Raw genomic sequence first — 13,880 nt, forward strand, 5'->3', positions numbered from 1 at the left:
ACATGAAGAAGGGTAAGTCTGGGAGTTTCTGCTATGACGCAGTGGTTTAATGATTCACCTTGTCTCTGCGGAAGCTCAGGTCCCATCTGTGGCTTGGTGCAGTGGACTAAGGAGATGCCATTGCTGCAGCTGTGGTGTAGGTTGATGCTCAGGCTCGGATTTGATCCAGGGAATGTCCATATGCCTCGGGGTGACCTAAAAATTCTTCTCCAAGAAGGTTAAGTCTGTGCTGCCCAACAATGTAGCCGCTGACCAGATGTGGCTACTGAGCATTTGAAATGTGCCTGGTTTGAACTGAAATGTGTAAATGTAAAATACCAAGCAGGTTCCAAAAACCCAGGAGACAAAAAAGGATGTAAAATACATCTGATTAGCAATTTTTATATCAATTACATGTTGAGATGATAATGTTTTGCATATGTTTGGCCAAGTAAAATACATCTTTAAGTTAATTTCACTTGTTTCTTTTCACTTTTTTAATATGATTGCTAGAAAATCTGAAAATCCATATGTGGCTTTGCATATGTCTATTGGACAGTGCTGGGTTAAGTGATTACTCAGGGATAAAAGAAAGTATCAGTGTGAGTGGAACCAAGCAGTTCACAGCAGATCTGATCATCAGTGAAAAACATTCTTTTTTCAGTGATAGAGTTAAATAGTGATGTGATGACAATTCTACCATTTTCTCAAAGTTCTGCCCTGTAGTCGTAAAAACCACGGGAAAAGGCATTTCCTCCTCCAGAGAGATTCCCAGACTGATTTTTCACTACTCGGAAATGTGGGCCCCAGGATGACATATCAAGAACAACAAAAAGGACAAGGCTTTCTTGTATGGCTTTCAAGGCAGATGGCACCGGTCCGAGCAGTGGTCACTTGTGCAGATCTCCCATCTCTGCCATTGGGCTGACGATCTACAGTGCAGCAGTGCAAAGCCAAAGGGCACCCACGAGTTCATTACATAATTCTTGGCAGCGTGAGGTCAAGTGTGTATCTGTGCTGGGGGACAGTCGGCAGGCTCTGTCAGGCAGACCAAGGCCGTCATGATGATGTTTTCACAGAGTGTGTGCTAGGGGTTGTTTGTTTGGAAAAAGACTGACCAGCTTTTTCTTCCCCCTCCTCCCTCTCTTTCTTTTTACCCTTTTAAACACTCTGGCATAATACTGAATGACTTTGTTTTTAAACTGTCTTAGCCTTGCTTTGTGAAGAAAAAGCCCGAGTATTCTTTCCCTGTAGGACACAAGTGTTATTTTTGGAGCAGAGATTCTTAGCCTGATCTCTGTCTAAACCAATTTCTGTTCCTTATGAGGTCGTGGTCTGAGGTGGGGGGAAGCTCTGAGGGATCTCCATGGAGGGAAGCTTCCCAGCTTCGTGAGAGAGCCTGGGCTGAGATGTCCAGGGGCCATACCTGGAGTTTCACTGCTTGGGGTCTCCACACATGGCTCCTTCGCCTTCAGATCCCCCTTTTTAGGCTTGTGCCCTTGGAACGGTCTCGACCCCATGCTGTGAAGTGGTATGATTTTCCTGCTGATGTCACTTCATGGGATGTTTTGGATCAAGGTCACCCCCCTCATTAAATCGGGTACTTCATTTTTATTTATTTACTTATTTGTTGGTGAATGTTCATGGTAGCTTTATTTATTTAATAATCAGGTACTTCCCACCACAGATTCCTCAGAACTAAGAAAGCCAAGGCTGGAGGATCTTTGCAGCCTGTTGAGGGTTCCACTGACAGTGGGCGAGCCCCAGCCCACTCTGAGGGCCACCACTTGGTCCCCAAGGACCTCTGGGAACAAGTCTCAGGACTCATAGCTCAGAGCATCCCCTGCTGTAATCCGCTCTGTGTCAGGCTGTTAGACACAAGGAAGAAAACCTTTTCCCAGTTCCACTTGCTGACCTGTTATTCCTAGGAGTTTACATAGCTTGCACCTGCTGGGAAACACATAAAATCAGACACAGCTGAAAATACTGCTAACAGCAACAAATAACGTGCCACCTTATTAGGATTCCTTTCCTTTGGAAATTGGTAGCTGGGTGGATTCAGGGAGCAGGTGTGTATGAGAAAGGTCCCATGATGCTCATGTAGACCCAGCAGGTGTTGCAGGCTGCTATAGGCTTGCTGGGTGACCTGTGATGCGCCCTTCCCTGGCCGGCTATACATAGCCAGCAAAGCTTCTTAGAAGAGAAACCTCTTTCCTCACCCTCCACCAGTCCCACCCGCCGACCAGAAGACTTGCTGTAAATCCCCTGGAAGTTTCTGCATCTTGGTTGGAACGGAAAGCAGCCAGCTAGTCCCGGGACCTGAGCGCCTCCCCGCTGCAACCCTCCATCCTTCTTGATCTGTGCCAGGGGAGCACGTTCGGTGCTCAGCCATGGTCGACATGGGGGGCCTGGACAACCTGATCGCCAACACCGCCTACCTGCAGGCCCGGAAGACCTCCGACGCAGACAGCAAGGAGCTACAGCGTCGGCGCCGGAGCCTGATGCTTCCCGGGCCGCAGAGCTGCGAGCAGCTCCGCCAGGCGATGCCCGCCGACTTCAACAGCCTATGTGAGCAGCAGCCCATCGGCCGCCGTCTCTTCCGGGACTTCCTAGCCACCGTGCCCGCCTACCAGGAGGCCATGGGCTTCTTGGAGGAGGTGCAGAGCTGGGAGCTGGCGGAAGAGGGTCCCGCCAAGGGTAGCACACTGCAGGCGCTGGTGGCAACTTGTGCAGTTGCCCCAAACCCGGGGCAACCACACTCCTTCCTCAGCCCAGCTCTGGTCACCAAGTGCCAAGCGGCCACCACTGATGAGGAGCGAGCATCCCTGGTGGAGCAGGCCAAGGCCGAGGCCATGGCCTTCTTACAGGACCAGCCCTTTCGAGAGTTCCTGGTCAGCCCCTTCTATGACAAGTTTCTGCAATGGAAAGTCTTTGAGATGCAGCCGGTGTCAGACAAGTACTTTGAGGAGTTCCGGGTGCTGGGGAAAGGTGGTTTTGGGGAGGTAAGTATCTCAGCATGGCCAGGCTGGAAGACGAAATATACTGCATAATAGAGTTTTGTTTTGCCTATTTTTTTCTTGTTTAATCTCAAGGGAACCTACTAATAACTAATTTTAGTGTCACCTGTGGAGAAAGAATTCCTAGGAGTTCCAGTAGTGGCACAGTAACTTAAAGTTCTGGTGTTGCTGCAGCTTTGGCTCAGATTCGATCCCTGACCCAGAACTTTCATATGCCTCAGGTAGAGCAAAAAAAAAGCCAGGGGTGGGGGGGATTCCTAGCTTGCTCTCATCTCTTTTTTCTGGTCACCACATGAAATAAAATGAGAATGGTATAGGAAAACAGACGAAACGTGGAACAGGCCAAGAATATTTATCATGAGGTCTACCCGAGGCAGGACACACTGAAATGCCCAGTTGGTGAATGACAGCAACATAGGATGGGAGATTAATTGTGGTAATGGAGATAATCTGAGAAAAATTTCAGCTATTTAAGAAAACACTCATTGGGAAGTAAAGCCTAGAATCTATTTTGCATCATTGCTATGCTCAGCTTTCTTTTTTTTTTAAGTAGAAAAAAATCTTTGAGAAGTTCCCATTGTGGCCCAGCAGAAACAAATCCAACTAGGAACCATGAGATTCAGGTTCAATCCCTGGCCTCGCTTGGTGGGTTAAGGATCATGCATTGCTGTGGCTGTGGCACAGGCCAGCAGCTGTAGTTCCGATTCGACCCCAGCCTGGGAACTTCCATAATGCCTCGAGTACAGCCATAAAAAAGAAAAGAAAAATCTTTGAGGTAAAATTCACAGAAGATTAACCGTTAATCATTTTGAATTGTACAGTTTAATTTAGCACATTGCAGTTTTATATAGCCATCATCTCTATCTAGTTCCAAGATATTTTCATCACCCCTATAGCCATTAACAGTTATTCCCCTTTCGCCCCATCACCTAGCCCCTGGCAACCACTTGTCTGCTTTCCGATTTGCCTATTCTGATGTGTCACAAAAATGGAGTCATACAATATGTATCTGGCTTTTGTGTCTGACTTACTTAATATTTTGGAGGTTCATTCATGTTGAAGCATGTATCAGTACTTCATTCTTTTTACGGCTGAATAACATTCCATTGTATGGGAATACTGTATTTCATGTGTCCATTCATCTACTGATGGATAGGTGGTTTGTTTCCACCTTTGACTATTGTGAATAGCGCTGCTGTGAATAGTGTCTAGGGGAACTGCTAGGCCTTAGGGCAATTCTGTGCTTAACTTTTTGAGGAATCACCAAAACTCTTCCAAGTTTTAAGTTTCCACCAGCAAGACATGAGGGTTTTAATTTCTCTACATCTCCGTCAGCCCTTGTTATTTTTCCTTAAAAAAAAAAAAAGAAAATTACAGGGAGTTCCCACTGTGGCCCAGTAGGTTAATGATCCAGCTAGTCTCTGTGGTGGCACTGGTTTGATCCCCAGCCCAGTGCAGTGGATTAAGAATATGGCATTGCTGCAGCTGTGGCATAGGTTGCGGTTCTGGCTTGGATTCAGTCTTGGGTCCAGGAACTTCCATATGCTTTCGGTGTGGCTGAAAAAAAAAAATTACAGCCCACCTACTGAGCATGAAGCGATACCTCACTGCAGTCCCAGCCCCTTCTTACTCACAGCTCCTCCTTTCTCAGAAGCCTGCTGTCTTTCCACTTTGGCTGACTTCTGCCCCTTCACCCCTGTATCACTGTCTCCCCTTCCTCCTGCAGTGCTGTCTGCTTCTACCTCTTTCTCTCCCTTTCCTTTTCTCTTTAAGGTATGTGCTGTCCAGGTGAAAAACACTGGTAAGATGTATGCCTGTAAGAAACTGGACAAGAAGCGGCTGAAGAAGAAGAGTGGCGAGAAGATGGCTCTCTCAGAAAAGGAAATCTTGGAGAAGGTCAGCAGCCCTTTCGTTGTGTCTCTGGCCTATGCGTTTGAGAGCAAGTCCCATCTCTGCCTGGTGATGAGCCTGATGAATGGGGGAGACCTCAAGTTCCACATCTACAGCGTGGGCGAGCGGGGCCTGGACATGAACAGGGTGATCTTCTACTCGGCCCAGATGACGTGCGGCGTGCTGCACCTCCACTCCCTCGGCATCGTCTACCGGGACCTGAAGCCTGAGAACGTGCTTCTCGATGACCTCGGCAACTGCAGACTGTCTGACCTGGGGCTGGCCGTGCAGATCCAGGATGGCAAGCCCGTTACCCAGAGGGTGAGTGGCCCTCCACTGGCCCCAAGGGTGGGACACAGAGTCACAGAGGAGAGGAGAGGAGAGGGCTGTTCTATTCCCAGGGTAGAAAGATCCTTGGATTTAAGGCTTCTAATTCCTCGTTCCTAAAGCCCTTATGTCATCTTGCCTTAAGTGGAGTGGTATAAGAGGATTAGCTTAACTGGCTATGTGGGGGCTACTTTGCTCTCCTCCCATCGGAAGCAGAGGGGAGTCTTCTTTGTGAGCTGAAGATGGTCTGTGCCTTCACGATGAGATGGCAAGGCCTGAATCCACAGCCAGGATCTAGGTATGTCCCACCTATAACCACCTCCCTGGTGCCATGTTCCTGAGTCAATAGACCCTTGGTTTTCTTTTCTGGAAAATTTTAGGGGCTACACCCTAAAATTCTAGAATTCTAGGAGGTAAATTTTAACAGGATAGAAAAAAGAAGAAACCCTAACCCTTAGCATATTGAAGTAAATATCTCCTTTCTTGTTGAGTGCAGAATGGAGGACTGTTTTACATTGGAAAGAGGTGACATTTTAAGTGAAAAGATATATACATGACAATAAAGGCAATTAATGTTTATTTTGATCAATTTGGTTCAAAGTGACTTGCAGAGAATTCGTTGATTCAAAAGGGAATTATAATTATGCACTATGTTATGTGAACAATACAAACCTCTCCAATTCTTTTTTTAATTGCTCAATGAATTTTATTACATTTATAGTTCTACAATGATCCTCACGACCCAATTTTATAGTATTTCCATCCCAAACTCCCAGTGCATCCCCCCACCCTGCAACCCATCTCATTTGGAAACCATAAGTTTTTCAAAGTCTCTGAGTCAGTATCTATTCTGCAAAGAAGTTCATTGTGTCCTCTTTTTAGATTCCACATGTAAGTGACAGCATATTATATTGGTCTCTCGCTGTCTGACTTCACTTAGCATGATAATTTCTAGGTCCATCCATGTTGCTAAAAATGCTGGTATCACTTTCCTTTTAATGGCTGAGTAATAATCCATTGTGTATATATACCACTTCTTCTTTATCCACTCCTCTGTCAATGGACATTTAGGTTGTTTCTATGTCTTGACTATTGCAAATAGTGCTGCAATGAATATCAGAGTACATGTGTCTTTGCAAGTCATGGTTTTCTTTGGATAGATGCCCAGGAGTGGGATTACTGCATCAAATGGTAGTTCTATTTTAAGCTTTCTGAGGAATCTCCATACTGTTTTCCACAGTGATTGCACCAATTTACATTCCCCCCAATAGTGTAACAGAGTGCCTTTTTCTCCACACCCTCTCCAGCATTTATTATTTGCAGACTTTTTGATGACGGCCATTCTGGCTGGTGTGAGGTGGTACCTCATCGTAGTTTTGATTTGCATTTCTCTAATGATGAGTGATGTTGAACATCTTTTCATGTGTTTTTTGGCCATCTGTATGTCTTCTGTGGAAAACTGTCTGTTTAGATCTTCTGCCCATTTTTTGATGGGGTTGTTTGTTTTTTTGGTGTTGTGCTACAGAAGGTGTTTATAAATTTTGGAGATTAATCCTTTGTCAGTTGATTCATTTGCAATATTTTCTTCCATTCTGTGGGTTGTCATTTTGTTTTGTTTAGGGTTTCCTTTGCTGTGCAGAAACTTAAATTAAGTCCCATTTGTTTATTTTTGTTTTTATTGTCAATACTCTAAGAGGTGGATCTGAGATGTTGCTGTCGTCTATGTCAGAGTGTTTGGCCTATGTTTTCCTCTAACAGTTTTATACTACCTGGTCTTATGTCTAGGTCTTTATCCATTTGGAATTACTTTTTGTGTATGGTGTTAGGGAGTGTTCTAATTTCATTCTTTTCCATGGGGCTCTCCAGTTTTCCCAATACCACTTATTGAAGGGGCTGTCTTTTCTCCATTGTATATTCCTGCCTCCTTTGTCATAGATTTAGTTGACTGTAGGTGTGTGGGTTGAATTCTGGGCTTCCTATCCTGTTGCACTGATCTATATTTCTGTTTTTGTGCCAGTACCATACAGTTTTGATGACTCTAGCTTTATAGTACAGTCTGAAGTCAGAGAGCCTGAGAACCTGATTGCTCCAGCTCCACTTTTCTTTCTCAGGATGGCTTTGGCTATTCTGGGTCTTTTGTGCTTCCAAATAAACTTTAAAAATATTTAATTCAAGTTCTGTGAAAAATGTCCTTGGTAATTCAGTAGGTATTGCATTGAATCTGTAGATTGTCTTGGATAGTATAGTCATTTTGACAATATTGAGTCTTCCAATCCAAGAGCATGGTATGTCTTTCCATCTGTGTTATCTTTGATTTCTTTCATCAGCACCTTATAGTTTTCAGAGTACAGGTCTTCAGTCTCTTTAGGTAGGTTTATTCCTAAGTATTTTATTCTTTTTGATGCAATGGTAAACAGGGTTTCTACCCTAATTTTTCTTTCTGATCTTTCATTGTCAGTATATAGAAATGCAGTCAATTTCTGTGTGTTGATTTTTGTATGCTGTGACTGCCAAATTCATCAATGAGCTCTAACAGTTTTCTGATAGCATCTTTAGGATTTTCTAGGTATAGTATCATGTCATCTGCAAATAAGTATAGTTTTACTCCTTCCTTTCCAATTTGGATTGCTTTTATTTCTTTTTCTTCTCTGATTGCTATGGCTAGGACTTCCAAGACTATGTTGAAGAGTAGTGGCATGATCCTGATCTTAGCGGGAATTCTTTCAGCTTTTCACCATTGGGAATGATGTTTGCTGTGGATTTGTCATATATGGCCTTTCTTATGTTGAGGTAGGTTCCCTCTATGCCCACTTTCTGAAGGGTTTTTATCAGAAATGGGTGTTGGATTTTGTCAAAGGCTTTTTCCGTGTCTATTGAGAGGATCATATTGTTTTTATTCTTCAGTTTGTTAATGTGGTGTATCACACTGATCGATTTGCGGATATTGAAGAACTCTTGCATCCCTGGGATAAATCCCCCTTGACCATGATATACAATCCTTTTAATGTATTGTTGGATGTGGTTTGCTAGTATATTGTTGAGGATTTTTGCATCTATGTTCATTAGTGAAATTGGCTTGTACTTTTTTTTGTGGTATCTTTGTCTGGCTTTGGTGTCAGGGTGATGGTGGCCTCATAGAATGAGTTTGGGAGTGTTCCTTCCTCTGCAATTTTTTGAAATAGTTTCAGAAGGATAGGTGTTAGCCCTTCTCTAAATGTTTGCTAAAATTCGCCTGTGAAGCCATCTGGAACTGGACTTCTGTTTGTTGGAAGTTTTTTAATCACAGTTTTAATTTCAGTTCTTGTGATTGGTCCATTCATCTTTTCTATTTCATCTTGGTTTTGTCTCGGAAGACTGCATTTTTCTAAGAATTTGTCCATTTCTTCTAGGTTTTCCATTTTATTGGCATATAGTTGCATATAGAAGTCTCTTATGATCCTTTGTATTTCTTTTCTTTTTTTTTTTATCTTTTGTCTTTTGAGGGCTACATCCATGGCATATGAAGTTCCCAGGCTAGGGGTCTAATCAGAGCTGTTGCTGCCAGCCTATCCCAGAGCCACAGCAACACCAGATCTGAGCCGCATCTGTGACCTACACCGCAGCTCAGGGCAATGCCAGATCCTTGACCCACTGAGAGAGGCCAGGGATTGAACCCATAACCTCATGGTTCCTAGTTGGATTCATTTCTGCTGCACCACAATGGGAACTCCTTCTCTCTTTTTCTTGATGAGTCTGGCTAAGAGTTTATCAATTTTGTTGATCTTTTTGAAGAACTAGCTTTTAATTTTGTTGATCTTTTCTATGGTTTTCTTCATTTCTATTTCACTGATTTCTGCTCTGATCTTTATAATTTCTTTCCTTCTATTAACTTTCAGTCTTGTCTGTTCTTCTCTCTCTAGTTGCTTTAGCCGTAAAGTTAGGTGTTTATTTGAGCTTTTGCTTGTTTCCTGAGGTAGGCTTGTATTGCTATAAACTTGCCTCTTAGAACTGCTTTTGCTGCATCCCACAGGTTTTGGAGTGTCATATCTTTGTTATCATTTGCTTCTAGGTATTTTTTAATTTCCTCTTTGATTTCTTCAGTGATCCCTTGGTTGTTTAGTAGCATGTTATTTAGTCTCCACATGTTTGTGTTTTTTGCAGTTTTTTTCTTGTTACTGATTTCCAGTCATATAGTGTTATGGTTGGAAAAGGTGCTTGATATGATTTCAATTTTCTTAATTTATCAAGGCTTGATTTGTGGCAGAGAATGTGATCAATCCTGGGGAATGTTCCATGTGCGCTTCAGAAGAATGTGTATTCTGTTGCTTTTAGATGGAATGTCCTATAAATATCTGTTAAGTCCATCCAGTCTAATGCTTCATTCAGGGCCTGTGTTTCCTTATTGATTTTCTGTCTGGTTGATCTGTCCATTGCTGTAGTGGAGTGTTAAAGTCCCCCACTATGATTGTGTTATTGCCAGTTTCTCCTTTTAAGGTTGATAGCAGTTGCCTTACATACTGAGATAATCCTATGTTGGTTGCATATATATTTACAGTTGTTATATCTTCTTCTTGGATTGATCCTTGGGTCATTTTGTAATGTCCTTCTTTGTCTCTTATAATATTCTTTATTTTAAGATCTATTTTGTCTGATATGAGTACTGCTACTCCAGCTTTCTTTTGATTCCCGTTTGCATGGAAAATTTTCTTCCATCCTCTCACTTTCAATTTGTATGTGTCCCTAGAAGTGAAGTGGGTCTCTTGAAGACAGCATGTATATGGGTCTTGTTTTTGTACTCATTCTGCCAGTCTCTGTCTTTTGGTTGCGGCGTTTAGTCCATTAACATTTAAGGTAATGTTTGATATGTATGTTCTTATTGCCATTTTATTAATTTCTTTGGATTTGTTTTTGTTGCTCTTTTTTCTTCCCTTCTTCTCTTGTTCTCTCCTCTTGTGGTTTGATGACTATCTTTGGTGTTGTTTTTTGAGTTGATTTTTCTTATTTGTTTGTGTGTCAATTGTATATTTTTGGTTTGCAGTTACTCTGAAGTTTTGATATCAGTCTCTATATATATGAGATTGTTTTAAGTTGTTGGTCTCTTAATTGCAAATGCATCTCAGGTGTCCTGCATTTGTACCCTCCTCTTCTTGTGATCTGATTTTGGTGGCATAATTGTGTGTGGATGATTTTGTAACTTTATTGGATATATACCTTTACTGGTGAGCCTTGTCATTTGTGGTATTTTTGTTTCTGGTTTCTGTCTTTTCTTTTCTGCCTAGAGAAGTTCCTTTAGTATTTGTTGTAAGGCTGGTTTAGTGTTGCCGAATTCTCTTAGCTTTTGCTTACTCCTTCAAATCTGAATGAGAGCCTTGCTGGGTAAGGTAATCTTGGTTGGAGGTTTTTTCCTTTAATCATGTGAAGTATATCATGCCACTCCCTCCTGGCCTGCAGAGTTCCTATTGCAAAATCTGCTGATAACCTTATTGGGGTTCCCTTGTATGTTATTTGTTTCTTTTCCCTAGCTGCTTTCAGTATTTTCTCTTTGTCTTTGATTTTGGTCAGTTTGATTAATATGTGTCTTGGGGTGTTCCTCCTTGTGTTTATTTTATATGGTACTTGTTGCGCTTCCTGGATTTGAGTGAGTGTTCCTTTCCCATGTTAGGCAAGTTTTCGGCTGTTACTTCTTCAAATGTTTTTTCTGTCCCTTTCTATTTTCTCCTTCTGGCACCCTTATATACAGATGTTGGTGTGTTTAATGTTGTCCCAGAGTTCTCTTAGACTGTCTTCACTTGTTTTCAATCTTTTTTCTCTTTTCTGTTCTGCAGCAGTGATTTCCCTAGTCTGTCCTCCACCTCGCTTATTTGTTCTTCTGCCTCTTGTATTCTGCTGTTGGTTGCTTCTAATGAATTTTTATTTCAGTTATTGTATTTTGTATCTCTGCTTACTTAAGTTTCTTTGCTCAATGTTTGCTATAAATTATCAATCTTTGCCTCTAGTCTGTTTCCAATGTCTTGCATCATCTTCACTATCATCAGTCTAAAGTCTTTTTCCTGGAGGCTGAGAATCTCCAGATCACTTAGCTGTTTTTCTGGGTTTTTTCTTGCTCCCTTATCTGAGTTATAGTTCTCTGTCTTTTCATTTTTATAGGTTTTTGGTGTGGTGTCCTTTTTGCAGACAATAGAGTTGTAGCCTCTCTTACTTCTGATGTCTGCCCCCCTTGTGGCTGAAGTTGGTACAGGGGATTGCTGTAGGCTTCCTGATGGAAGGGATTGCTGCCTGCCCGCTGGTAGGTGGAGCTGATTCTTATCCCTCTGGTGGGTGGGGCTTTGTCTCTGAGCGAGATTAGAGGAGGCTGTGTGCCTGGGGAATCTTCAGGCAGCCAGTTTAGTGATGGGTGGGGCTGTGATCCACCCCCCTTCGATTATTGTTTGGCCTGAGGCTTCTCAGAGCTGATGGGTAGGGCCGGATTCTTCCAAAATGGCCACCTCCAGAGGAATACATGCTGATGAATACTCCTGAGACTCTTGCCTCCAACCTCCTTTCCCCACAATGAATCAGATTCACCCCCTGTTTTCCCAGGAGATCCTCCAAGAACTGTAGTCAGGTCCAACCCAGACTCCCACAGAGCCTCCACCCTGCCCTGGGACCCAGTGCACATGAAAGCCTATGTGAACCTTTCAAGAATGAGGTCTCCATTTCCCCCAGTCCTATGGAACTCCTGTGCACATGCCCCACTGGCCTTCAATGTCAGATGCTCCAGGTGCTCTTTCTCCCAGTGCCAGATCCCCAGGCATTGGGACTTAATGTGGGGCTCAGAACTCTCACTCCTGTAGATGAATCTCTGTGATACAGTTACTTTCCAGTCTGTGGGCTTCCCACCTGGCAGGTATGGCGTTGCTTATATCACATAATTGCCCCTCCTACTGTCTTGATGTGGCATCTTTTTTTGTCTTCTGGAGTAGGATATCTTTTTGAAAGTTTCCAGTCTGTTTGGTTGAAGGTTGTTCTGCATTTGGTTGTAATTCTGCTGTTTTTATGAGAGAAGGTGAGCACTGGTCCTTCTATTTTTGCCATCTTAATCCCATCTCCCCCAAAATCTCTTGAATTCTGACAGGTCTTTACTAATGAGTTTCTGTGCACAAAGGTGGGAGAATTCCCAGGAGGGCAAGGGCCCAGGTCGGGTTCCTAAACATTCACTTAAAATTTAATTTTTGAAAAGTTTCCAACTTACAAGGCAGAGACAACAATCAGGCAAGGAAGTAAAGAAAAATCATGGCAAGTTTGGGAAGCTGCAGGTGATTTTATGTGGCTATAATGTAATGAGTGTTGACAAGGTGTGTAGGGCTCATGCAAAGGCAATGGAATTCTTTCTTGTGAAGGACTAGGAGCCATTGAAGAGTTTTAAGAAAGGGAATAACATGATTAGATTTGTATTTTTAAGAGACCAAATTGGAGAGTTCTGCGGTAGTCTAGCAATTACCTCTGTGACCTGGGTTCAATCCCTGATCCAGGAACTGAGATGCCACATCAGGTCCCATATCAGGCCATGGCATGCCTTGACTAAAAAAAAAAAATACCAATTTGCATTATAGATGGGAGGCAGAGGCAGAGGAATTAGTTAGGAGACTTACACAGTGGCCCAGGAAGAGAGATGGGACCTGTATAAGACAGTAGGATTGAAGAAGTGAGAGTAAATTGGAGCTGTTGGAAAGACACTTTATGGGACTTCAGGACCATCTGGATATTAGGGTGAGGGATAAGGAGTATCTCTGACTCCAGTCTAGAAGGAGGAGCAGAATTACGGGAAAGCTGGCAAATTGAATTGTGAGTGTAGTGTATATTAGGCTCCTATGTGACAGGCAGGTGATCATTTAGACCTAAAGGTCTATGCTGTGGAAGGAGATCTGGGTTACACATTAGGATTTGGAATCATCGTAGCTTGGGAAGTAGCAGACACCACTGGGTCATTTGGGGAACTGTGGAGGGAGAGGACCAGGGATGGTAACTCAGGAACATCAACATGTAGGAAGTGTGGAAGAAGAGGGGCCTTGAAGAGATTAAAGAAGTAGAATGGGAATGTCCAAGTCATGGGAGCTGTATCAGTTAGGGGTTGATTTCAGCAGTGTAATTATGGAAAACCCAAATAATGGTGGATCAAACAAGAGAGGGGATTATTTTTCTTCTGTAACAAGTAGTATGGGGCTAAGCCTGGCTGGTATTAGTTCTGCAGCTACAGGATAATGGAATAAACATCTTTTTGATTTTGAGCTTTTCTATGTGTTGCAAGATGGCTGCTGTAGCTCAAGCCATTAGGTCCATGTCCCAGGCAGGAGAAAGGAGGAGGGGTCAGGAGTATACACACAGGAACTGAATATGTCTCCCTTTAAGAAGCTTCTCTGGAAGACCCATCTGACAGCTTCCACTGAAATCTCATTGGCTAGAACTGTTATCTGACCGTCCTATCTGCAAGGGAAGCTGATCGATGACTTTTTTGGTGTGTGTGTGTGTGTGTGTGTGTGTGTGTGTGTGTGTGTGTGTGTGTTAGGGGGTAGTTCTAGTTAGTAAGTAAGGCTATGGAGCAGGTAACTGGCAGCCTCTGTCACAGGAGCCAAAGGGAAAGAGAATTTGAGGAAGGAGAACAGTTAGCACTGTTACATGCTACCAAGAGGCTGCAGGATGTGACAATCA

At 43.0% G+C, this 13,880-nt stretch overlaps 1 protein-coding gene across 12 annotated transcripts in view; it reads left to right on the forward strand.

The window, feature by feature from the left end:
* The window catches only part of GRK7 (G protein-coupled receptor kinase 7), a 72,941-nt gene that overhangs the window by 20,177 nt on the left and 38,884 nt on the right, over nucleotides 1-13,880 (forward strand). For 2 of the 12 annotated variants that reach the window (XM_084987049.1, XM_084987050.1), the window contains 3 exons: nucleotides 693-1,579; nucleotides 1,667-2,981; nucleotides 4,770-5,207. In XM_084987049.1, coding sequence (XP_084843175.1) covers nucleotides 2,370-2,981; nucleotides 4,770-5,207 — 1,050 coding nt within the window. In that variant the 5' untranslated portion in view covers nucleotides 693-1,579; nucleotides 1,667-2,369. 12 annotated transcript variants of the gene reach the window in all.

The sequence above is a fragment of the Sus scrofa genome, chromosome 13 (assembly GCF_054392235.1).
Source record: "Sus scrofa isolate SSC_HxYL_T2T_F1_AM1 chromosome 13, Sscrofa_HxYL_maternal_Yorkshire_Landrace_v2.0, whole genome shotgun sequence".
NCBI classification, from domain to species: Eukaryota; Metazoa; Chordata; class Mammalia; order Artiodactyla; family Suidae; genus Sus; species Sus scrofa.